Source organism: Phodopus roborovskii, unplaced genomic scaffold (assembly GCF_943737965.1).
Source record: "Phodopus roborovskii unplaced genomic scaffold, PHOROB, whole genome shotgun sequence".
NCBI classification, from domain to species: domain Eukaryota; kingdom Metazoa; phylum Chordata; class Mammalia; order Rodentia; family Cricetidae; genus Phodopus; species Phodopus roborovskii.
In genome coordinates this window covers 1,170,481-1,197,222 of record NW_026126470.1, presented here as the reverse complement: position 1 = coordinate 1,197,222, position 26,742 = coordinate 1,170,481, and the positions used below count along the sequence as shown (strand labels likewise).

At 40.6% G+C, this 26,742-nt stretch overlaps 1 protein-coding gene across 1 annotated transcript; it reads left to right on the top strand.

The window, feature by feature from the left end:
• The first annotated feature begins 7,001 nt into the window (after window positions 1–7,001).
• Window positions 7,002–26,497, top strand: Lnp1 (leukemia NUP98 fusion partner 1). Its single transcript, XM_051191638.1, has 3 exons — window positions 7,002–7,439; window positions 24,271–24,501; window positions 26,301–26,497. The coding sequence occupies exons 1-3, from the start codon at window positions 7,275–7,277 to the stop codon at window positions 26,448–26,450; spliced, it is 546 nt and encodes a 181-aa protein (XP_051047595.1). The 5' UTR covers window positions 7,002–7,274; the 3' UTR covers window positions 26,451–26,497.
• Window positions 26,498–26,742: the final 245 nt, after the last annotated feature.

Below are 26,742 nucleotides of genomic sequence, written 5' to 3'. Positions count from 1 at the left end.
GTCACTTCATATACACTGACACACATGTATACAGACACATATCACTCACACACACACACACACACACACACATACACACACACCAAAAGAGAAAAGTATAATTTGCAATAAGAATTCTCTTTTTAATTGTGATCTTCTATATGAAATTGTAACTATATGAATCTAACTTTGGACAGGATTACAATTGGTGAATGTGGACTGCCTTTATAAGGTTTGTGCCAAAAACACTAAATGGTGTGTGTTTTCTAAAAAAATAATTAATATGGATGATTTTGGTAGTTCTTGTAAATACTGACTTCTTATTTTTTCTCATTATTACTTAATTTTGATGAGGCTACTATTTGTATAATTTATCTTGATTTCTTAATTAGTCTGGGATATAGTCTCCCATCGTATCTACTTTTAGCCTCTGATCAGTGGTCTGTTTGTCCCTGGTATTTCATTTCATTGACCATTTTAATGAACCACCTTGGGACATTCCTTTAGCTTCATTATACCTTTCTGAAGTTGATCTTTGAGGAAATAAATTATGAATAAATAATATTTTGTGTTTTCAGTATGTTCTTTTACAACATCAAGGATATTGTAGCTTTCTAAAGGAATTTCAGTATCACGGTCTCTGAGAGTACCCTTCCTTCAGTACCCTTCAGTGTCCTTCGGCGCCCTTAAGTACCTGTCAGAGTATCCACCTCTTCCCTGATGGTTAGAACCCATTTCCATCATATGTTTTTCCTAAATGTTTTAACCTGTTCCTATTTATATTATATTTCATCTTGCCAGTTCTCTGTGTAACTCAGTGCTTATAGAACTGGATACCTCATAAATGTACACAATCAATTACCAAAACGTTTATTGCTGCCAGTAGTAACTCTGAGGAGGTTTTATTACTTTACTTATTTACTTTTGTGGATTGTAAGGAGCTCTTTGAACTGCTCTTTGGCTTGTTTACCTTCCTTATTCTAAGTGATTATGCAGATGTGCATTTAATTTGCTGTTAGTTTGTATTCGCTGTGTTCATATTCACAATCCTCACTCCTAATTTTATTTCATCTGGCCTCTTCATTAAAAATTGAGAAAGCAAAGAAGGGACTTTAATTTTATTGATGCCTACTCCTCTTACTATATGGATGATAAAGTACTGTATGTCTACTATGGCAACATAGAGTTCTTATTTCTATATCAAGCTGGGGTTTTTGTAACTGGGGAGCTGTTTCATCAGGGGCAGAATGAGTTCATTGGCTATTTTCCTTAGACAAACTGCAAGGTCTGTCCTCTCTTTTGCAACTGTGTCTAAGGCCAGGGTCAGCTGCTTTTCTTTTGCAGTCCTCAGGAACTTTGACCTATCTTTGGGGCCTTGGCTTTGGGAGGAGCTTTTCTTTCCTTTATTCTCCCCAGTGTGGATGGGAATCATCTAGTCCATTGAGCACTTGAATGAAATGAGAATGCAAGGAAGAAGTCTGCCTCCTGTCTTTTCGTGTCTGTGACAAAAATCTGGAGAAACCATCTCAAAAGGAGAGGAATTTATATTCATGATTTCAGAAGCCATGGCCAACGGGCTCCAATACTGTAGGTTGAAACATCATGCTAGAAAAAACAAAACAAAACAAAACAAAAAACAGTTTACCTCATGGTAACAAGGATGCCTAAGCACAAAAAGGAAGGACTAGGAGCAAGATTCATTTTCTAATGATGCAATTCTAGTAGGCCCCATCCCATAATACCTCATTCAGCTATGAACTCATAAGTAGATTAGCCCATTGATGAAGTTGATACAATCAGTTGTCCATGACTGTCAGGAGCATGAAGGTCCTTGTGTCCACAGACCACCAAGGAAATCAGGGAATGTTATACACACAATATTGTCCTTAGAGGGAAAGAATGTATAACAGAAGACTGGGAATTGGAAGTGATTAACAGCCTGGTGATCTGCGATATCTGTAGGACCAGTACATATCAAGCTCCTATAATAAGGACTGGACCTGGCTAGCTGTCTAAGTGACTCTTACATTATCTGTGTAGTCAGAGACTCCCAGAAGCATACATAACCAGGACAAGAGGTGGCTAATAGCCTAAATGACCTCTGTGCTATCTGTATGACTTAGACCATGCCAGATTCTTCCCTAGGCCCCTAAGCTAGATCCCATCTTTTTAGAAGAAACAACCTGTGCTTCCAAAATAATTATGCCTCTCTCTTAGGGTTTGTATTGCTGTGAAGAGAGACCATGACCATGGCAACTCTTTTTAAAGAATGCATTTAATTGGGCTGCCTTACAGTTTCAGAGTTTTAGTCCATTGTCATCATGTTGGTAAGCATAGCAGTAAACAGGCAGACATGGTGTTGAAGAAAGGAGCTGAGAGTCTGCATCCAGATCTGCAGGCAGCAGGAAAAGACTGTGAGCCACTAGGCCTGGTTTGAGCTTCTGAGACCTCAAAGCCCACCTCCTAGTGATGCACTTCCTGCAACAAAGACACACCTGCTTCAACAAGGCCATACCTACCAATAGTGCCAATCCCTATGAGCCTATGGGGCTATTTTCATTCAAACTACCTTGTGCACAAGGGATTGTATTACACCAGGAAACTTTTTTCCATCTCCCAGTAGTTTCTACAAGGTTACTTTGCACAACTTGGCTTGGTTCAGAATCAAAGGGGGAGCAGGGCTACATTCTTGCCTGTCATCTCTGCTACTGGAGCTGGCTCACCAGAAATCATAATGTAATGCTTAAAAACTAGTCCCATTTCAAACTCAGTTTCAAACTAAGTTACTATGTACAAAAGAAAACCTTGGGAGTCAGGAGGACCTTATTCTTATCCTAATGACTGTCAACTGCAGGATGTATAGACCATGACCCCAAGGTCAGCTCCATCAGCACTTGAGTCTCCACAGAAATCTAAAAAGGAGATTGACCTCAGAGCCACCTGGGTTTCCTAAATTTGTTCTCCCTTTCATTTATTGTGTAATCATTATCTTAAAATATTAAACAGATGTTTATTTTGCTTTTGTAATCTCTCTTAACTACTGCTTGCTCAAAACAAAACAAAACAAAGCAAAGCAAAACATGATGATGCACACAGTAGAAACATTCTGAGTTGAGACAATTGTGATTTGTGCCTCTAAAAATGCTAAGGAGGATATTTGCCTCGAAGTTGATATAAATAAAATAAACCTTAATTTTTTAAAATTTTTTTTTTAAATTGAAAAAGTTGAGCTGAAGAGATATGGCTCAACCAAAAGTATAAATTGGCCAAGTTTTGTCTGGTGGACTTCCCTGAGGGTTTCGAACTCCACAGCACCAACAGTCTCTGGATCAGTACCACATCCTTTGAATTTCCATCAGCTACTCTTAGCTGCTGAACAAATAATCTTTATCCCAAGCACACCTTCTTGAAGGGAAAAGAACACATTCCACATGCTCTGAGATGAGAATTTCTCATCCTAGGACAAATTTAATCTCTATTATCTGAATTATTTGATAATTTATGTCTTTTCAGAGCTATTGTGCAGGCTTTAAAGACTTTCATTATCTCAACAGTGCAGCATTTGGCTCCCTGTTTTCCCCTCCAGGAAATATGACTCAACACAAATATTGCCAAAATTTGCCTTTGGTGAACCTGACAGACCTGTTGGTCTGTGTTACCTGATTTCACCTATGCTTGATTGCATTATTACCTTATGAACCAAATTTTTATGCCTATGTAAATCAATCAGATATGCCAAAGTCTTTCCTGTTTCTTTTTTTTCTGAATTTTTTTTACAATTTTTTATTTATATTACAATCTTGTTTTACATGTCAATCCCAGTTCCCTCTCCCTCCCCTCCTCCCTTGCCCCCCACTGACCCCCTATATCATTCTGTTTTTGCTTCCCAGGAAGGGTGAGACCTTTCATGGGGGATCTTCAAAGTCTGTCACATCATTTAGAGCAGGGCCTAGGCCCTCCTCCTAGGCTGAGGGAGTATCCCTCTATGTGAAATGAGCCCCCAAAGTCCATGCAGACACTAGGGATAAATATGGATCCACTACCAGAGGCCCCACAGACTGCACAGGCCTCCTGACACCCACAGTCAAGGGTTCTGGATCAGTCCTATGCTGCTTTCCCAGCTATCAGTCTGGGGTCCATGAGCTCCCCCTTGTTCAGGTCATCAGTTTCTGTGAGTTTCTCCAGCCTGGTCTTGCCCCTTTGCTCATCACTCTTCTCTCTCTGCAACTGGATTCGAGGAGTTCGGCTCAGTGTTTAGCTGTGGGTGTCTGCTTCTGCTTCCATTGGCTCCTGAATGAAGGCTCTAAGATGGTATATAAGGTAATCATCAATCTCATTATCAGGGAAGGGCATTTAAAGTAGCCTCTCCACTATTGCTCAGATTGTTAGCTGGGGTCATCCTTGCACATCTCTGAACATTTTCCTAGTGCCAGATTTCTCTTTAGACCTATAATGGTTCCCTTTAATATGATACCTCTTTTCTTGCTCTCCTGTATTTTCTCCCTAAAGATGACATCCCAATAAGGGGCTCTACAGGCCACCAGAGCTCTCTCTTCCAGCTGTGCCCAGAACACAGCCTCAGCTGTCCCGGTGAAGTGGGCATTAGGCATCTTATCTTTATGTCCAGTTGCCTGTATTTTCTCCTGACATCCAGAGATAGCCAAGTATTCCTAGTGTCTCATCAGAGACTGATTTCTCCTGCACTTCCTCAGGTTGTGCCTTTTTCATCTCAAGGAGAGTTGAGTATTTATATTGCTATTTCTGTTTCTGTGACACTCAGAATGATCCCCTCTGATGTTGCACAATCTCATGAGCTGTACCCTGAAAGCCCCGTGCATTGTAAAATTTCTCCCAATTAAACCAACTGAAGCAATTTAGAAGCCGAGTATAGCCTGGTTAGCATAGTTTTTTGTTTTGTTTTTTAACATTGAGGCCCCTAGGCCAACTAGTTTTATATCAACCTGACACAAACTAGAGTTATTTGGGAAGCATGCAGCGAAGCCTGTGCAGAAAGCTTAGCGTGGTGGTCCTGGGTTCTACATAAAGCAGACTGAGCAAACCATGAGGAGCCAGCCAGTATTAACACTCTGCATCAGTTCCTGGCTCCAGGTTCCTGGCTTGATTTCCCGCAGTAGTGGAGTATGACCTGGGAGTTGTAAGATGAAATAAACCCTTTCCTCCTCAAATTGCATTCTATTGTCTATCAGAACAATAGCAAGTAATTGAAATCAAAGCCCCTGTCTGCACGATGAATCATGTATTTCTCTGCACATTTTTGTGAAGATCAGACCCAAGAGGCATCTTCTATTCTCCCCTATCCCCATTATTCAGTTCTCACAGGTTCTAAGTTTTTAACCAGAAAGGGCTCTTTGGCATAGGTCTAATCTACATTCTCTTTCCATGGCATCTTTCAAGTTGCAAAACATCCATTTAATTCTCTCTTCCATATTTTTCTGTCAAGTCAGAGTCTAATAGCATCCACATGTCTTTACCCTGCAAACTCAATCTGGAAAGGCATCTGGGCTCAGTTGCATTTTTTTTTTTATCTTCTACAACAAAAGCCACACAACTGACATTACAGCCTTCTTATATCATACCAATTTTGCTACTTAGAGATTGCAATATATTCTGTATTTTATCAACAATTTAGGGGCATTTCTTGTACTTGCATGGTAGACACCATCAGGTGGGCATGTCATTCCATACCGTAAAAAAGGAAGATGAATATCTTGAGATTTTCCCCCCAAGGGTTCTTCATTCTCCATTGCAGTAAACATGCAACTGACAATATAGTAAAAAGGGACACCACCTCTCTTAGAGTTACCATTGCTGTGATGAAACACAGCAATGTTCCACATAACAGCTTGTAATCAAAAGCAGTGAGGGCAGGAACACACACAGGGCAGGAAGTTGGAGGCAGGGACTGATGCAGAGGCCATGGAGGGGTGCGGCTTACTATCTTGTTCCCTGTGGCTTGCTCAGCTTGCTTGCTTGCTTCCTTCCTTCCTTTTTTCATGACAGGGTTTCTCTGTGTGGCTTTGTAGACCAGGCTGGCCTGAAACTCACAGAGACCCACCTGCCTCTGCCTCCTGAGTGTTTAGACTAAAGGCATGAGCCATCACCATCTGGCTCAGCTTACTTTCATATAGAATCCAGGACCACCAGCCTAAGGACGATCATCCACTTCATGCTGGACCCTTCCCCATTGATCACTGATTAAGAAAATACCCTACAGGCTTGTCTACAGCCTGGTCTTATGGAGGCATTTTCCCAATTGAGGCTCCCTCCTCCTTGATAACTTTAACCTGTGTCAAGTTGGCCTTATCTTCCAGAGCAGAAAGGAAATGGGATGGGGATTGTGGGGGAAACGGGGAGGATAAGAGTGTGGGAACTGGGATCGACATGTAAAACAAGTTTGTTTTAAATTTAAATAAAAACATTATCAAAAAAAAAAAAAAAAGAATAGGGAAACTTGGAAGCTATAAATTTACACAAGTTTTATGTCAGCCACCATATGTAGTAACTTTTTCAAAGAAATAAAGATTGGAAGGGTTAGCAGGAACATAGGAGCATTCTTGGATCCTGAAAATGTTCTGTGATTATCCAGTTACAATAGCTGGTGGCATGAGTATACATACATAATATTTATTAAACTGTACACTTAATATTTGTATGTTTTGCATATATGTCACTTATATCTGTGTATGTACAGATAATGCTTAAATAAAAAAGCTATCCAACTTGATCTGGAGACAATTTTTTTCTATATCACTTTTATTTATTAGAAAAGCATTTAGCTTTCACTATGACATGCCAGCAACTCCTTACCTTTTGAGCTGCTGTTGTCTGTCTTTTGGATGTGGCCCTATTTCCGAGCCAGCCTGGAGCTGACAAGCATATTGTGAGGGTCACGCTTCATCACCATTGACAGCTGGAGATGCCAGCACATGCCTTTCTTTGGCAGAGAGACCCTGAAAAAAATCAAGCAGCGGACTGTGCTGCCTGCCCTTAGGCTGTGAGGCACAGGCCTGGAAACAGGAGGATTAAACAGCCTCTCAATTTAAAGAGACAAGGGGGAGGGGAGTGTGGGCTGCACAGTTTATAAATAGACACTGCTCCAAGCTGCCTGATGATGAAGTGGTTGTTTGGTAAATTTTTCTTTTCTAAGGATGCCATTGTCAGAGACCATCTCAGACACCAGTTCTGAGTAGTGTTCTGGGTGGGATTCAATAGATCTTGGGTTATACTTCTGTCAGGTTTCAGGGCACGCCTTTAATATTTTGAGTCACATTTCCATGGAACACAGAGATTGTGGTGATGATGATGATGATGATGTGTCTTTTGCCAAGTGGATGAGCAGCTTTTGGGGTCACAGCTGGAGAGACAAGGATGAGCGAGGACTCCGGGACCACCACCGACCACATGAAGCCAGCCACAGGAAGGCTTCCCTGCCCTGCCCAGTGAGTTACCAGGAAGTCAGGGGGAGTCGGAGTGGCAGGGAAGGGGGGTTCTCTTAGAAAATACTTGAGTGCTTTGGCTCAAATTAATATTTCCAAACCTTTGTCTATTCTTAAAAGAAATTCTTTTGATGTGTGTTTAAGTTGCCCTTTAAGAGGACTAATTTTTTAAGGTTCCAGTAATAGTGTCTTCATTTTCAGTAACCTAAGATATCATGAACTGTTAATGTTCATTGTCCCTGATAAATCAGAAATCATACCATAGAGTGACATTATATAGGCCCAAAGAGAGGAATTTGTAGCTGTTCTGTGTAGTTGTTGTGGGTCAATGTGTGGCTTCCAGTTTTGAAATAGGGAACTTAGCTCCTGTATAAGATGGTCTTTAAGGGACCAGAGTTCTCACATAGCAAATCACTGCCTTTGCTAAGTATAACACACTTATTCTTTTGGTTGCCATTGCTTGTCTGATTAGAGAAGGAACAGCCCTCACACCTTTCCTATAGCAGCCAGAGGCACAGGGCACAATGCCAGAGGGAAGCTCCCAGGAGAGGGTAGGCAGGCTGGGCCAGGTTAGGCTCGGGCAGAAGGCCAGCACACTCCTTTCTTCAGTTTCTGTGCCACACGGCCCCACGTATGCGTCTACTTCACAGGTACAACGCATTAATACTGCCGTTTCTTTTTCACTAGTCACTCAGAATTCCAGCTGGTAGAGACAGCGTACCAAAACCCAGGACAAAGTAAGCTCGTGGGTCAACCTGTTAAGGTCAGCTCCAGGGTCCCAGATACACAATGTTGTAAGGTAAAGTGTGCAAGGAATTCCTTTTACTACCATTGGTCAACAGCTGGGGAGGGATGAGGCGTCTCTGAGACACGAACATTTCAAAACAAGCCCCTACCACATACATGGTCCATGGGAGGTCAGTGGGAGCGCTTCCTCACCTCCATTTCCTTAGGTGAAGAACCAAGTAGAACTGGATGATGCCTGTGACACTCAGCTCCAACTTTCCACTTCTGTTTTAACATATGTGCCTGCATGGGGTGCTCGCACATAATCTCAGCACAAAGAAATTTTTCAGACCCAGTGAGGTTTTCAACATCTGTGAGCCAGGAGTACAATTAGCCTGAAATTTCCAGGTACAGGAACCAGGCAAAGATAATGAGAGAGAATTTGTGGTTTACTAGTTCTTGCCATGGCCGTCTAGTGTCACAGGGAGTATGGAAATGAATGCCACCTGCTTTACAAAGTATAGTTTCCCAGATAAACTTGAGTTTATTTTAATTCTAAACATATGTAATCGCTTTGTTTAGAAAATTCATGTTTAGTTTACATTCTTATTTTTCGGGTGGGGGACCACAGATTTATTGTCCACGGTATTTCTTGATGATATGCATAGAGTATATTCTTCTGCTTATGTCTAATTTGACCATTCCTTTTATTATTATTATTATTATTATTATTATTTCTTATTTTACATATCGATCCCAGTTCCCTCACCCTCCCATCCTCCCATGCCCCCAACCCCCCCCCCGCCATCCCATTCCCCACCCACTCCACATGTAGGGTGATGCCTTCCAGGAGGGATCATCAAAATCTGTCAAGTCATTTGGAGTAGGCCTAGGCCCTCCTCCTGTCTCTAGGTTAAGGGAGTAACCCTCCTTGGGGAATGTGTTCCCAAAGTACTTTAGACAAGAACAAGAAAGAGATACCATAATAGAGGGGGGCATTATAGGTTTGAAGAGAAAACTGACTTTAGAGAAATGTTCAGAGACCTACAAGGATGACTCCAACCAACAATCTGAGCAATAGTGGAGAGGTTACCTTAAATGTCCTTCCCCAATAATGAGATTGATGACTAACTAATATGCCATCCTAGAGCCTTCATCTAGTAGCTGATGGAAGCAGAAGCAGACACCCACAGCTAAACACTGAGCCGAACTCCTGGAATCCAGTTGCAGAGAGGGAGGAGTGATGAGCAAAGGAGTCAAGACCAGGCTACCGAAACCCACAGAGACAGCTGACCTGAACAAGGGGGAGCTAATGGACCCCCAGATTGATAGCTGGGAAACCAGCATTGGACGGACCGACTCAGACCCCCTAAATATGGGTCTCAGAAGGCCTGGGCAATCTAAGGGACCTCTGACAATGGAACTGGATGTATCCCTGGTGCACTTTGTGTCTCTTTCCCCCCATCAAGACCAGTTTGCAATTTGTGCTACTCAAATGTTCTTGGATGTGTGGCTTTCCACTGCAGCTTGGTCAACCTATCAGAGGTGACACTATTGGAGAAAACCAACTTTTCCTCCTCCAACAGCTAAGACTTGTCAGTAGTTACTTGGTTAGGGGTGGGTGGGATATCATGCCCACCACCCCTGCCCCTTATTCTGGGATTTGGTTTATCTTGAGCTTTCACAGGTTTTTGCATGTTGTCATAACCACTGAGTTCATATGTCAGCTTCTCTACTGTGACTAGAAGACAGTTTCCTTGGAGTCATCCACCACCTCAAGCTCTTAAATAATTTCTACCCCCCTTTTTATAGTGACCCTTAAGCTTTTGAAGGGGGAGGTGTGGCATATATATTCTATTTAGGGTCTCAGTGTTGGTTATCATCAGCAGCAATCAGAAGCTTCTCTGATGAAGGATGAGGATGCATTAATCTATGAGTATAATGATAGGAGTTAATGATTAATAGTAGTGGTTTCTCTCCTAGGGTCTATGGTCAGTCTAGTAATTGGTTCCTGTCCCAGTAAAAGCTTCCCTCCAGGTAGGGGTTTCTTCTTGGTAAGGATGTCTCTAATCCAATCAGAGAGTAGCTGATTCCCTGTGACATTCACCCCTGTGACATTGCACCAATGGTCATGCCTTGCCAGGTCAGTTGTTATTGCAGCTCATGGGGAAACATCTGGGTAAGATTAATAATTATTTTTCTTCTTCAGTAGCATGCCTTCGGGCACTGTGAAAACTAGCCAGTAGGGTATAGCTTCCAGGTGAATACCAGCTTGATGTGTTCATATTCTGTGTCTCAAGCATGAGGTGATCTCAGCAGTAGGGCCTTACTATCAAGTTCTGAACAATATTGGTTTTTCAGTTTTTTGTGTTCTGTTTTAATCTCAATGAAAATAATCAATAAGGAAACGCATTCTTCCATCCTCCTCTTTTTTCTCCTTTCTCCCTGCTCTACTCAAAACCTCTTCCCTCTCCAAATCTAAATAATCTCAATTCACTGTTACTAAATGAATAGGAAGAGCTTTCTCTTGCTTGCCTGTTTGGAATATGCTTTCTAATCCATCTTTATCAGTCTTGTGATTCAACAGAAGAGTGATAGAAATTTAATTCATTCAGTGTATTTATTGAACACATATTTTTTCCATGTATTGTGCCAAACATGGGGATTATGAGTTAAAAATAGACACACATGGTCTCTAATGCTTGTGAAAATTTTAGTCTAATAGGAAATGTAAACCGTCAGAAAGAATGAGGTGCAATCAGAGGTGAAAGTCAGTCCTTCTCACAGCACATGGCTTTGTGTTCAGACTTAACCTGTGGCCCCTGATTTAAAGACTTGAAGAAATCTAGCTTTAACTTATTGTCGAAAGTGGAAAAAAAGAAGGTAAAATGAAGCCTGTTATATGTTCGGCCTTCTCTTTCATCATCACAGGGATGCAAAACAGAGGTAAACTTGTTTCCATGTCAACCATTTGTTCTGCTTGTACGGATGCATTTCTAATAGCTTAGCGGATCCAGTAGTCTACTCACCTTCACAGCTTACTATAGTTATTGCACTCTCGTTCTGCATCGTCTGAGCCCTGTGAGAGGGGCCTTGCCTCACATCACTTGGAGAGGAGACTGAGTGCCCTGACCAATGAAGAATCTTCAGTGCCTTCATGCGTTAGGGTAGACACCATGCATGACTGCCCCTGTGAGGTCATTTGAGGGGGACAAACAAGTTTCTACCCATCTTTTTTCTTTCTTTAGAACATATTTCTCTATTTCATATTCTTTAGACATATTTCCAAATTAAAGTAGTAAATTCTCAAAATTTTACTCTTTGCCCATGATGATCCCAATGGTGGTTACATACTCATTTTCCTGTAGCAGGTCTCCTGTAGTTTTTCACTAAAGTGTATGCTGGGACTGGACTCCACAAGGGTATCTCTCAAAAAGCTGGAAAGAAAAGCTGCTGCAATATTTTATGATTGGCAGAGAATAGCTTCTCGTTTTTTACATTGTATTCATATTCAATTTTAATAGGTAGCCATTCTGTAACTCAAGGGAGGGAAGGACAACAGTGAAGCTTTAGCATAGTGCTCTGTGACTTTTACTCTTCTCTCTAGGATGCTACAGAGAGGGAGAGAGTGTGACAGGTTTGGAGGGAGCTCTTGCTGTTGCCTTCTGGTGTGATATATTATTTATTATTTATTAAAGCTTGACTGGGGATTCAGAAAAGCAAAGTCAGCCACAAGCCATAGAAGCCAGGCACACACTTTTAATCCCAGTAACCAGAATCTATGAGATGGTGGCACACATCTTTAATCCTAGGACTCATAATTAAGTAGACGGATCTCTGAGTTCAAGGCCACCCAGATCTACACAAGAGGGAATCAGTCTAAAAAAAAAGAATTACAGCTCACATCTTTAAACCCAGCATTAGGGAAATATATAAGACAGAAGCAAGGTCTCAGTAGGGCATTCATTCTCTAGCCACACTAAGAAGAGGCAGCAATTTGAGACTTGGTGAGGAGCTCATGCATGGATCAACCCTTTCAGCCTGAGCTAGAGGTGAGAGCTAGTGGCCAGCTGCTTTGCTTCCCTGATCTTCAGCTTGAACCCCAATCTCTGTCTCTTGGACATTTAATTTTCATGTTACAGTCTTCTGCTTCCACTGGTAGTGTGGCTCCAAATGGGGTCCTTAATATCTTTGCTCAGATTCCCATAAATGGGACTGGTGGTAGTCATACTTCCCTCACAAAGGTACCATGACATTCAGTGACTAATGTACATAAATACTCATCACAGCACCAGATACCAGTACTTACTATTATTAGACATCATACAGCATTGCTGAAGAAAGCAGCTAGAAAACTAAAAGAAGGAAGAAAACATGTCACATCACATAGCAAACCTTAGATGGTTTAGGCTGTATTATCATTGCCCACCAGCCCTACAGCCCTTCTGTAATCCCATTTTATTTCCCCACCCAAGTCCCCTATCCCTTCCTAAGTCCTCCTTACTCCATAGCCCACCAGCAAGCTCCATTTGTGCTAGTGTGGGTCTCACCCTCAGGTACAAAGCAGTCTGTGTTCCCCCACTGAGCACCCTTTACTCCCCCATCAGGTCCCCAGTAATGTGTCAATGTAAATAGTTGACACTTTTCTTGCTTCATACATACATACATACATACATACATACATACATATTTCCCCTCTATGTTCTGGTCTGAGCATGCAACTGAAGACAATTATGAACACCATCCAACATGAAACATTGAGGTATTTATTTTCAATTTTTTGTTTGTTTGTTTTGATAACTTGATCATAAGAACCCAAGCATGAACTTTGAAAATGGTATTGTATTGCACTGTCAAAAGGTTGGACAAGCTTACCTAAAAATGCATGGCATTTGGCTAGAATAGAGTCATATGTCCTATTTGTTCAGTGCCTGTCTCTTAAACTCTGACCTGAGAAGGTGGGTACTGAGCCTATCTATTCTCTACCTTTTCCACAGCACCAAGTACTGTGTCTGACCCACAGCAAACAGACTAATAGAGCTACCCCAGGGATGTCAGCAGAGTTAAAATTCTATCCATTGTGATAAGTGAGATTAAGATTCAAGATAGGTGAGTTGCTTGTTAATCTTGCAGCTTGGGTGGTGAAGACATCAGAAATTCATTTTCTTAGGGGTTCTGAATCTTAGGAGACCTCTGCTTTTGTTGAAGTGATACCTTCTTTACTGGGTCTTTATGTGACTTCTCCATGGTGTGAGTTCCTGTCTTCCTGTAAACCCACATTTCTTCCTGTAATAAGATACCAGTGTAGTGGGATCATTCTAGAGGCCTCATTAAATTCCTTCTGTAAAGGCCCTACTTCTAAATACAGTCACATTCTGAGTTATGGGGAACTTCAATACATGAGCTTTGGAGCAGCACAACCCATGCTGTACATCTAACTCATGGTATGAACATCTTTTGGATATATGCCTAAGAGTGGAATTACTGGATCTTATGGTAGACTGACTCCCATTTTCCTCAGGGACTGCCATACTGATTTCCAAAGTGGATGTACGAGTTTCCACTCCCACCAGCAGTGGAGGAGTGTTCTTCTTTCTCCACATCCTCACCAGCATAAGCTGTCTTTGCTGTTTTCATTTTAGTCATTCTAACAAGTGTAAGATGGTATCTCAGACTTGCTTTGATTTGCATTTCCCTGATGGCTAAGGATGTCAAATGCTATCTTAAGTGTCTTTAAACCATTTTAGATTCCTCTACTGAGGATTCTGTTTAGTTCTGTACCCCAATTTTTAACTGAATTATTTGGTGTTTTGGTGAATAGCTTCTGGAATTCGTTGTTTATTTTGGAGATCAGTCCTCTGTCAGATGAAGGGTTGGTGAAAAATTTTTCTCACTCCGTGGGCTGCCATTTTGTCTTGTTGACTGTGTCTTTTGCCTTACAGATGCTTCTCAGTTTCAGGAAGTCCCATTTATTAATAGTGGATCTCAGTGTCTATGCTACTGGTGTTAAGTTCAGGAAGTGGTCTCCTGTGCCAATTTGTTCAAGAGTACCTCCCACTTTCTCTTCTGAGAGGTTCAGTGTGGCTGGATTTATGTTGAGGTCTTTGATCCCTTTGGACTTAAGTTTTGTGCATGATGATAGATATGGATCTATCTACAACATTCTACAAACCAGCATCCAGTTATGCCATCACCATTTGTTGAAGATGCAATCTTTTTTCCCTTGTATAGCTTTAGCTTCTTTGTCAAAAATCAGCTGTTCATAGGTGTGGGGGTTAATATTAGGATTTTTGATTTGATTCCATTGGTCCACCTGTCTATTTTTGTGCCAATAGCAAGCTGTTTTCATCACTATAGCTCTATAGTAGAGCTTGAAGTCAGGCGTGGTGATGCCTTCTGAAGTTCCTTTATTGTACAGGGTTGTTTTGGCTGTCCTGGGTTTTTTGTTTATCCTTATAAAATTGAGTATTGTCCTTTCAAGGTCTGTGAAGAATTGTGTTCGTATTTTGATGGGGATTGCATTGAATCTAAAGATTGCTTTTGGCATCATTGCCATTTTTACTATGTTGTTCCTATCTATCCAATGGCATGGGAGATCTTTCCATTTTTTTGGTATCTTCTTTAATTTCTTTTTTTTTGATAAATGCAACATACAAACTTTATTTAACAAAAGTAACAGGTAAAGTAAAACAGGCTCTACTTATATTAAGAAAAAAAACTACAAGAAAATTTGTCTTTAACAACTTAAAATAACCTACTTGCAGTTGCATTTAACTGAGCTCTGTTGCTATGAAGAATCCAGCTCATGCACAGGTATGGGTGAAAGATTTGTACACTTTTCAAGTATTCACTGAATATTACCTTATATACAGGTATACATTAAATTGAAAAAGATTAGGCGATCCCAGCTGCATTTCATTTTTGTTGTTCTTTTGGAAGAGGTCGTCTAAAGAGAAGAATGTGCAGCTCTGGCTCATGAATCATGTAATGAACCCAACCTAGACTCTGTTGGACACCAAGTCTCTTCCACTCCTCTTCAGACATTGGTACTTGTTTGGAGAGTTCTCTGGGAAGCATGACATGCTGGTACATAGTGCCAGCACAGGGCGTATGGAGGAGAAAACAGGGGGTGGGGGGCGGGGAACCAGTTGCAGGGAGCTCCAAGTCCGCCCAGGGCCAGTGCAACTCGAATGAGGCCAACGACCGCAGGCCCAACGCTCTGGATTTCAATTTCTTTCTTTAATGACTCAAAGTTCTTGTCATACAGGTCTTTCACCTGTTTGGTTAGCATTACCTCAAAATATTTTATGTTGTTTGTGGCTGCTGTAAAGGGTGATGTTTCTCTGATTTCTTTCTCAGCCCTTTTATTGTATATATGGTAGGACTGCTGATTTTTTTTTTTTTTTTTTTGATTAATCTTGTATCCTGTAACCTTGCTCAAGGTGTTTATCAGCTGTAGGAGTTTCCTGGTAGAATTCTTTGGGTCACTTATGTAAACTATTGTATCATCTGCAATAGTGAAAGTTTCACTTCTTCCTTTCCAGTTTGTAACCCCTTGATCTCCTTTTGTTGTCTTATTTCAAGTACAATATTGAAGAAATATGGAGAGAGTTGACAACCTTGTCATGTTCCTGATTTTAGAGAAATCATTTTGAGTTTCTCTCCATTTAGTTTGATTTTGGCTGTTGGTTTGCTGTATATTGTTTTTATTATGTTTAGGTATGTTCCTGTTATCCCTGGTCTCTCCAAGACCTTTATCTTGAAGGGGTGTTGAATTTTGTCAAAGGCTGTTTCAACATCTAGTGAGATGATCATGTGGTTTTTCTTCTTCAGGTTATTTATGTGGTGGATTACATTGATGGATTTTCATATGTTGAATTATCCCTGCATCTCTGGGATGAGGCCTACTTGATCATAGTGGATGATTTTCCTGATGTGTTCTTGGGTTCAGTTTGCCAGTATTTTATTGAGTATTTTTTGGATCAATGTTCATGAAGGAGACTGGTCTGTAGTTCTCTTTCTTAGTTGTGTCTTTGAGTGGTTTGGGTACCAAGGTAATTGTAGCCTTGTAAAGAGTTTGGCAAAGATCCTTCTGCTTCTATTGTATGGAACACTTTGAAGAGTATTAGCTCTTCTTTGAATTTGTGGTAGAATTCTGCACTGGAACCATTTGGCCTTGGGCTTTTTAGTTGGGACACTTTTGATAACTGCTTTATTTTGTTAGGGGCTATTTAAATTGCTTATGTGTTCTTGATTTAATTTTGGTAAATGGTATCTATCCAGAAAATTGTCCATTTCCTTTAAATTTTCCAATTTTTTGGAGTACAGGTTTTCAAAGTATGACCTGATGATTCTCTGGATTTCCTTAGTGTCTGTTGTTATGTCCCCCTTGTCATTTCTGATTTTGTTAATGTGCATGTTTTCTCTCTGTCTTTTGGTTAGGTTGGATAAAGCTTTGTCTTATCTTGTTGATTTTCTCAAAGAACCAACTCTTTCTTTCATTGATTTTTTGTATTGTTTTCCTCGTTTCTTCTTTATTGATTTCAGGTCTCAATTTGATTATTTCCTGGCATCTACTCCTCCTGAGTGAGTTTGCTTCTTTTTATTCTAGAGCTTTCAGGTGTTCTGTTAATTCTCTAGTGTGGCTATTCTCCAGTTTCTTCATGTGGGCACTTAGTGCTATGAACTTTCTAGCACTGCTTTACAATGTCCCATAGATTTTGAGTATGTTGTGCCTTTATTTTCATTGAATTCTGGGAAGTCTTTAATTTCTTTCTTTGTTTCTTCCTTTACCCAGGAGTGGTGCAGTTGAGCATTGTTCAATTTCAATAGGTTTGTAGGGTTTCTGCAATTTGTATTGTTGCTGAATTCTAATTTTAAGGCATGGTGGTCTGATAAGGTATAGGGAGTTATTCCGTGTGTGTGTGTGTGTGTGTGTGTGTGTGTGTGTGTGTGTGTGTGTGTATTTGTTGAGGTTTTCTTTATTGCCAAGTATGTGGTTGATTTTAGAGAAGGTTCCATGTGGTGCTGAAAAGAAGGTATATTCTTTGTGTTTGGATAGAATTTCTATAGATGTCTGTTAAGCCAAATTGGGTCATAACTTCTGTTAGTTCCTTTGTTTCTTAAGTTTCTGTCTGGTAGTCCTGTCCAGTGGTGAGAGTGGAATGTTGAAATCTCCCACTATAAGTGTGTGGGGTTTAATGTGTGATTTAAGTTTTAGTAATGTATCTTTTATGAATATGGTGCAGAGATGTTCAGAATTGAGAATTTATCTTTATGGATTTTTCCTGTGATGAATATGAAATGATCTTTTTCATCTCTTTTGATTAATTTTAGTTGGAACTCTAACTTGTTAGATATTAGGATAGCTACACCAGCTTGCTTCTTAGGACATTTGATTGGAATCTTTTCCCCACCCTTAACTCTGAGGTAACATCTGTCTTTGAAGTTCAGGTGTGTTCCTTGTATGCAGCAGAAGGATGGATTCTGTCTTCGTATCCATTCTGTTAGTCTGTGTCTTTTTATAGCTGAGTTCAACCATTAATGTTGAGGGAAAATAAGGGCAATTGATTGTTAACTCTTGTTTGTTTTAGATTTGTTGTTGGCAGTGGTATTGTGAGAGTATTTGCCCTGCTTTTTCTTTTGGGTTCTGGTAAAGTGGCATTATCTATTGCCTATGTTTTTGTGGGTGCAGCTAACTTACTTGGGTTGGAGTTTTTCTTCCAGAATTTTCTGTATGGTTGGATTTGTTGATATGTATTGTGTAAATCTGGTTTTGTCACAGAATATCTTGTTTTCTCCATCTATAGTGATTGAGAGTTTTTCTGGGTGTAGTGCCTTGGCTGGCATCTGTGGTCTCTTCGTGTTTGTAGAACATCTATCCAGGACCTTCTGGTTTTCAGAGTTTCCATGCAGAAGTCAGGTGTAATTCTGATAGATTTGCCTTTATGTTACTTGGCCTTTTTCCTTCACTGCTCTTAATATTCTTTCTTTATTCTGTATGTTTGGTGTCTTTTGGTTATTATGTGGCAAGGCGACTGTGTGTGTGTGTGTGTGTGTGTGTGTGTGTGTGTGTGTGTGTTCAGTAAGCTTCTTGTACTTTCATAAGCATGCAATTCTTTAGGTTGGGAAAATTTTATTCTATGATTTTGTTGAATGTTTTCTGCACTTTTGAGCTGGGCTTCTTCACTTTCTTCTATGCCTATTATTCTTACGTTTGGTCTTTTCATTGTGTCCTATATTTCCTGGATATTTTTGTGTTAAGGGTTTGTTGGATTTAAGATTTTCTTTGGCCGATGAATCTGTTTCCTCTAGTTTATCTTCAGTGCCTGAGATTCCATCTGTCTTCCATCTCTTGTATTCTGTTGATTAAGCTTGCGTCTGTTCCTGATCATGTACCCAGCGTTTCTATTACCAGAAGTCCCTCAGTTTTTGTTTTTTTATTGTCTCTATTTCAGTTTTCAGGTTTTTTACTGTTTGAATTGTTCCCTTCATCTGTTTGATTGTTTTTTTCTTGGCTTTCCTTAAGAAATTTGTTGATCTCTTGCATTGTTTTGTTTGGTTTTTCTTCCATTTCTTTAAGGGATTTTTCTTATATATTTTTTGAGGTTTGTCATTTGCATGAAGTTGTTTTTAAGGTCATTCTCTTCTGCTTCATCTGCATTGGTATGTTCAGGTCTTGATGACCTAGAATTCCTAGACTCTGGTGGTGTCATATAAGTCTTTCTGTTGTTGGATGTGTTCTTATACTGTTGTCTTCCCATCTCTTCTTCCAGTGGGTACAGGTTGGGTCTCTCCCTCTCCTCTCTACAAGAGGGTGGAAGGGCAAGATAGGAATGGTGGACAATGGTGGATAGTTTGTTTCTCCTCCACTTTCTTCTGGGGGAGTCAGTGGCAGCGTTAAGGTGATTTTTACAGCCCTTAGGGAAGTGAAGAATGATGGTGTGGATGAGATCACTGTCGGGAGGACTCCTTCCGTAATACTGTCCTGTGCAAGAGAGGAAAGCAGGATCACTCACTAAAGACCACCAGAGGCCAGGTCACTCAGCTGAGATGGTGCAAAATGTAAATGTGACAGGTCAGAGTTTGTAGTTGTTTTAACTATTCTGTTTGTTTGCTTTGGGAAAAGGAAAGCAAAAGAAGTGGGAGTAGATACAAGATGTGCACTCCCAGGAGTGCATTAGCCGACCAATACTAATTTAATAAAAGATGGTCCTGATGAGGGACCCTTGAGAAGGGGAATCTGATGGCTGCACATCTAGATGTTGGGGGGTGGTTCCTCTAACAGTGTCCTGAAACCAAGGCAATGGTATAACCTTTCTGTTGAGACATGAAGTGTCCGGTGCATTGACTGCCCCTCCCTACCCATTATTTGTTTCTTTCCTTGTTCTGACTTTGGAGTCTTCTGTTTTACCTCTAACCTTTGAAAAATTCACTTTAACTGCTGTGGTGTGTTTGGGAGAACTGAGTACAAGTTACAGGGCTTTTGTGTGTCTCGAGGGGAGCTGACTAAGTTACAGGACATTTGTGTGTGTTTGGGTGAAGTAACTACAAGTTACAGTGCAGTTGTGTGTGTTGGGAGGAACTTATTCTAAGTTACAGGACATTTGTTTGTGTTTGGGGGGAACTGACTATAAGTTACAGTACATTTGTTTGAGTTGAGTCTGACTACAACTTTTGACCTGGGCGCCTGATTTCTGTCTCTGTGTTTGGTGTTTGGGGTTTTCTTTTATAACTGGAAAGTTTTGCCTTTGATATTCACAAGGTCCCCTGAGCCCTGGCAAGTTGAATATTTTCTCTGCTCATGTTACCCACACTCCCCTCATTATTCCTCCGTATAACTTCTCTGTATTTCCAAGTAGACTATCAACATCTCCTATAATCTTCAAAGGAAGACTGCTCTGCCCTCGGTGCCTCTCATCTTGTTTTAAGATTTGCTTAATGTAATAGTCACCCCAAAGATCTTAGCTTTATAGTTGCCTTCATGTTTCCGTGAAATTTCTTTACTAGAGTATTAAATCATTTTTCTGTGTTTTCTGGAAGCTCATTGGGTTTTACTGAAACAGCTCCTTTGAGGACTCCACTAAGGCTTACTATCTAGACTACTACTAGATTTCTGTCGCTGTATTTTGAATGCTAGGTGAGATCATGGATCTCTGGCAGTTCTAACTGCTGTGCAATGCTGTCTGCACATTGAAGGGTTGGGTATTTATTTGTACCTGTATTTTTGTTGTATAGTTTGTTGTTGTTTAGTTTTGTGTGTGCCTGCTTCTTTTCCAAGCCTAAAGTTGTTTCTGCTGTTTTCTCACTAGATGGCACTAGGAAATTGTTAAAAAGCCTCACTGTTGGTGTGCTACTATATTTCAACACTAGAGGGAAATCCAAGCTCAGTTTTGTTCCAAATCCTAATGCTATGTAGCAGGAATCAAGTGGTATCTGAAAAGGGGGCTGTGTTCCCGTAGCTTCCTCCTTGGCTGAAGCAGATCAGCGGTTTTGCTCATAGTCTCTGGTCTACAGTTAGACTATGGAAGGACCAGCTTTAAATCTCAGGGCATAGTTTGGTGTTTGCCTCCTTTCACATTCCCTAAGTAGAAAGTATTCTCTATGTCTTACACTGTTTGGACTTTTGGTTGTAGATTGTAGGCTGGTATCGTTTGCTTTATGTCTGGTATCCACTTATGAGTGAGTATGTACTATATCTGTCTTTTTGGGTCTGATTTACCTCACTCATGATGATTTTTTCCTAGTTCTGTCCATTTGTGTGTAAATTTTAGGATGTCATTGTTTCTTACTGCTGAGTACTCCATTGTGTAAATGTACCACATTTTCTTTATCCATTCTTTAGTTGAGGGGCATCTAGGTTATTTCCAAGATCTAGTTATTAAGAATAATGTTTCTATGAACATAATTGAGCAAATGTCCTTGTGGTGTGATTGTGACCCCTTTGGGTATATGCCCAACAGTGGTATTACAGGGTCCTGAGGTAGGTTGATCCCTAATTTTCTGAGAAATTGCCATACTGGTTTCCACAGCATCTGTAAAAGCTTACACTCCCACCAGCAATGGAAGAGTCTTCCTCTTTCTTCACATCCTCTCCAGCGTAAGCTGTTGCCAGTGTTTTTGATTTCTTTATGGCCATTTTTTTTTTATTGAGCTATACATTTTTACCCACTCTACTTCCTGTAGGCAGTCTTTCGTTAGACTAGATCAGCTCTGTTTTGCCAGCTGCTTCCCAAATGACTTCTGAGAGACTTCTTATTAATTGCAAATACTTGGTTGATTGCCCAGACTTATTCCTAATTAGTTCTTACAATGTAAATTAACCCATTTCTATTATCTATTTGATACCCCAAGGCTCATGGCTATTACCTCTCCCACACATCCCGCTTCCTTTCCATCTGCTGGTGACGTCTCTGACTCCACCCTCATTCTTCTCAGCACTCACTCTGCCTCCAAAATCTTGCCTAACCATCAGCCAATCAGGTTTTTACTAACAATGACAGCAACGCATATTTGCAGTGTGCAAAGACTGTTGCACAGTGTAGTGATGACTGGGTGGTTTGCCTCCCTCTGGCATCGGGACTGTTGCAGAGGTTCTGACTGTGGCACTGACCTACTTGTAGGGCCCAGCACTCTGTGACTGAGTTCTAAGGCAGTCCAGTATTCACACCATCCATACCCTTAGCAAACATATTCTTGCTCTCTGTTGTTCTATGAGACATTGTAGGTGGTTTTGTCAATACGGTCCCTTGGCTTTCTAGACTGATGCTAAACTGGATAGCTTTGGTCTGAGTCTTACAACCACAGACATGGGAAGTCTCTATTTAGGTAGGTATACATGCCGACTCCATGCCTGGCAAGGAGCTAAGATAACATAGATCTGTCCCATCTGTGTACCAGTCTTCACCAGATAGATGCTGGGGGATGCCTACAGGTTTACCCTATGAGATTGGGCTTAAATCTAGAACCTTGGTTTCCATTTGATCTGAGTTTCACTGTAGCAAGCAAGCCTGAACTACAATGCAAAGTCTTGTAGTAACTTTATCCTGTTCCACAATGTGTTGGCCTTTTCTTCCCCTGCTGCTCATAGTTGGGGGGAGGGCTTGCCTTGGTGCTCATCTAACATGATTCTAGAGGTTTAATGTGTGTGCACTGTCCTGAGAGTAGGGGCTGTGGTGCTGCTGGCACTGGATTTCACTGTAGAGGCCTGATGCTGGTTTTCAAGTCTAAAGTCTTGATTTAGTCCCTCTCCTTCCACAGGCTGCACATTGGTTGGAAGAGGAAGGATACAGGCAACTCTTCTTGTCTTCTTTAACATGTCTTTCCCTCTTCTTACCTTCTGAAATCAGGCACCAGTGTACTCTCCTGAATCCCATAGTTCCTGAAGTTTGGTGCATGGATATTATTCAAATTGATGCATCTGTTAACAAGACGTTGCTAGTGTATCCAGCATCATGCTCTCATCTGCATTCTACAGAACCCGTGTTCTGATAGACTGAGATTAGTTATAAGGACACGGAGAAAACAAGAACAGCAGAAACAAAGGGGAAAAATCAGATCAATTACTTTTAAGTTAAAAGGCTGGATAGGGTGACAAGCAGTAGGAAAATGACTTATTGGTTAATGTGAAGATACTTTAGGTCTCAATCTTTGCATAAGAATCAAACCAGGGGTTACTTCGATAGTATGCCCATCGAAACCAGCCTGCTTGAGAAATTCAGATGTCTCATTTCTTCTGAGTTCTTACTTCAATAACTTGGAGATTTAGCATGGGTGACTCTATTTTCATTTAAGCCTGGTCTGTTGGAAGCTAATTCTGGTGCCTGGTCCAAAACAAGGACCTTCTATAGTTCAGATATATATGTCAATTTGAGAGTCTATGGAACAGCATCGGAAGTTAAATAGGCAGCTCAGTGGAGGGGTCAGCATTGCCGATATAAATTAGGATTATAGAAATTGATGTCTAGACAGGTGTAGGGAGACAGTGCAGAATGAAAAGAGAAAGGGAGTAATCTAGACTCTTGGGGACCCTCCCCCATGCACAGTTAAGAGCTGAAGGGATAAGTGAACACAATGTCTGAGCTGGTATGACACAAAGATCTAAGGAAGCTGAAGATGCACGGGGATGGGAAGGAGAGAGAATCATGTTTCCAGGAGGACCCCATGGGAAACGAAGTGGAATATGGCTCAGTGACTCAGACACACTAAACAGTGTGCAGAATTTGGCAACCTGGAGATCAATGTCTTCAGTACGAAGTCTGTACTGGGCTGGAGTGTGAGAGAAAAACTGAGAAAGTGTCATGGTCCTTCAGGAAAGTTGGCTTCTCTGGACTCTGCCCTTTGTTTATTTTCAAACTGTGGTCTCAACATTGATGTCACTATATCATATGATCTCCTTGTTTAGAAGCCTTCATGATATGATTGTGTTTGCGCTGGATATTTGCTAGGTGTTGATAATGTGTAGGATTTAAAAGTCTTCAAATATGCTTAGTTTTATACTGCTTTTGATATGTAGTAGTGATTTTTACATATAAGTTAAATTGTTGCCCATAATTTCTCCATTTTTTAAAAATCCCACAAATATTCATCTTTACATTATTTATGAAACATGTGTAGGGTCACTAAATTTTTTGTTTGTTTGGTTAGTTGGTTTTTTTTGTTTTGTTTTGTTTTGTTTTGACAAGGTTTCTTTGTATTGCTTTGGAGCCTGTCCTGGAACTATCTCTGTAGACTAGGCTGGCCTCAAACTCACAGAGATCCGCCTGCCTCTCTGCCTCCTGAGTGCTGGGATTAAAGGCATGTGCTACCAACACCTGACTAGTGTCAGTAAAATTTTAAAGGAATGTTCTGACAATTTTATTTAAGGCTTGTAGCCCTCCACTGTTCTGTTGGTAGAAGAGCAAGCAATAATGGTAGTCTGGAGATACTCTGCATGATATTTTAACCACTGATTCTGCTGCCTTATGATAGAAGCACTTACTGAGAAAGAAGGTAATGTTTTCCTAAAACATGTGATTTCCTTAGTTGTTATTTTATGTGTACCCTGTCTTTGTGTTAGTATTGTACACACCCATTATGATGTAAACTTAAGAAATGTCTATATTTCTAGTTGCCTGCATTTCCCGATATTACATCACCTAACTGCCACCCTAGACGACATTCGCATGAAGACCAGGGATCCCGAAGCCAGCTTCCCATGCGGTATCACAGAAAATGCTCAGTGGATGGGTCATTCAAGGAGCCAATGGGATCGCAAAGAGGCGCTCATCCCCAAATGCAGGAATTGTCAGAATCCTTTGAACAGCACCTGTGCCTTCGAGCCAAGCGCTCTCCCTCTTCGGTATGTGACAGGGCATGGCTGTCATTATTTGAGCCACAGGAAGGAAGTCCAGTGCTCTTGCCTTGTCAATTTTGAGGAGATCAAGTCTAACTTCTTCATTCACAGCTTATATGATAAGCGCCTTGAAAATATCACTGAGTATATTTTTTATGATAACCTAATATTAAATATCTATTTTTATCAGCTCTGAATCGAGTATGTTGTAAAATGTCAGTGGAAAATCAAAATTTTAGAGTGCATATCCTTTTAAGCCTGATACACACAGCAGTAGTCTTAAATAGGGACGCTTGCCAATAAAATTTAAAACATATATATTAAACAGTGGAATTTATCAGTACACTTATACACATGCACAAAGGGGTGGAGAGAAAGAAAGGGATGCACAGAGAAAGACACACACACACACACACACACACACACACACACACACACACACACACACAGAGAGAGAGAGAGAGAGAGAGAGAGAGAGAGAGTAAAAACTCTTGGTTTTTGCAAAGATGCCAAAAATCAGAGAATGCTCAAGTCTCTTTTACAAAATATTGTAGTACTTTCTGATAACACACACAAATTTCCATGCAGTCTATCTCTAGATTACTTAACATAATGTGCAAGCCACAGATGCTGTTGTTACAGTGTGTTGTTTAGGGAATACAAACAAGAAAAAGAGCTTTACAACATTTTCAGTACAGACAATTTCCCCTGATTAGTTTTGATAATTTGTTGGTTGAATTAATAGGTGTGGAACTAGAGTTAGGAAAGGTTGACTTTTGTTCAAAGACCAAATTGTTCTAACATGTAGATTTAACATTTTTATAAATCTGAGCATGAAAAGAGCCCAAAGCTCCATGTGTGTCCTACTCTTCACCAATATGTTAGATTATGATTAATTCCTTTCCTTCTGTCCCCTTCCCTACCCTTCTCTTCCTCCTTCTCATCCTCTGCATCTCTTCTGCTGGTCCTTCTTCCTGTCTTGATAGAGGATCTTGCTGTGACAGTCCAGCTGTCCTGGAGCTTGCTAAATAGCCCAGACTAGCCTCGACCACTTGATTCTCCTACCTCAGCCTCCTGAGTGCTGGAATTTCAGGCATATGCCAACATGCCTGTCTCAGTTCTTCTATTTTGGCATTAAAACTCAAATTGGACTGTTCTGATTTCCAAATGAGAGAAAAAAATATATAATTTTGATAGTTTTTCCAAACTCTTTACTGAGATATAATGCCCACAACCTAAAAATCCATTCAAGTGAACGGTTTGCTCAATGGTTATGACATCCCCATAAAGCTGTATCGTCATCAGCCACTATTAGTCCTGTTACTCCCCAAAAGTTTCTTAGCATATGGCCTATTGGAGTTGTCTAGCTAGTTTTCATTTCCCTTTAGGCTTATGTATTGCTGCTTTGTCTCACTCCATATATGTGGAATACCTAGAAGGTAGAATCTATCTAATGCTATTTATTCTGATCCTAGAACAACAGTGTGTGTTCAGTAAAGTGAAGTCCTTATTGTAAATGGTTCCACCATTCCCATCCCAGCCAATCTCCTGGAGAACGTTGATTTGGTTGGACGTCCTTCCTGCATTCTTCATATATCCCTTACATTGAAATTTAGTAAAATCTCTTTTTCTTATGATTAAAACCTTTATCAGCACATTAATTTGGGTTGATGTTGATTTTTATTAGAAAGTAAGAAGTGGAAGTCTGCTACAAAACCAGAGCTTTCTTCCTGTCTAGTTGCTGGGACAAATGTGTAACATGGTCAGTTGCTGATGCAGTTTACACTTTTCCAATGCTCTTCCAGGGACCCAAGGACAGGAAGGAGAGACACGAAAGACATTGCACAGGGACTGACATGAGATCCCACAAGAAACTGGAGGACAGAAGGAACTCAACAAAGGAAGCACACGGAGATGCACCCATGGCTCCCCTTATTGAAAAGGGACCTGAGTAATGCTTTGTTTCCACATCTCAGGGACAGATGTCACTGTCTGTTCTGAGACTCAGTTCTTGCTTCAGAAAGGCAGCTGGGAAGGGTGTCTGCAGATGTTGAGACTGAAGTGGGCAGTTGGAATGATTGATTCTCAAGATGACTTGTATCACACTCCAGATGACTGACATCTTGAGTGTGCAATATGCTTTATAATGTCCTTCTATGGTAAGAAAAAAATAAAGGTATTTGAATAGAATAAAAGAATTCCTGAAATTGTAAAGTATGGTTTCTAATGGGCCACCTATATATCATC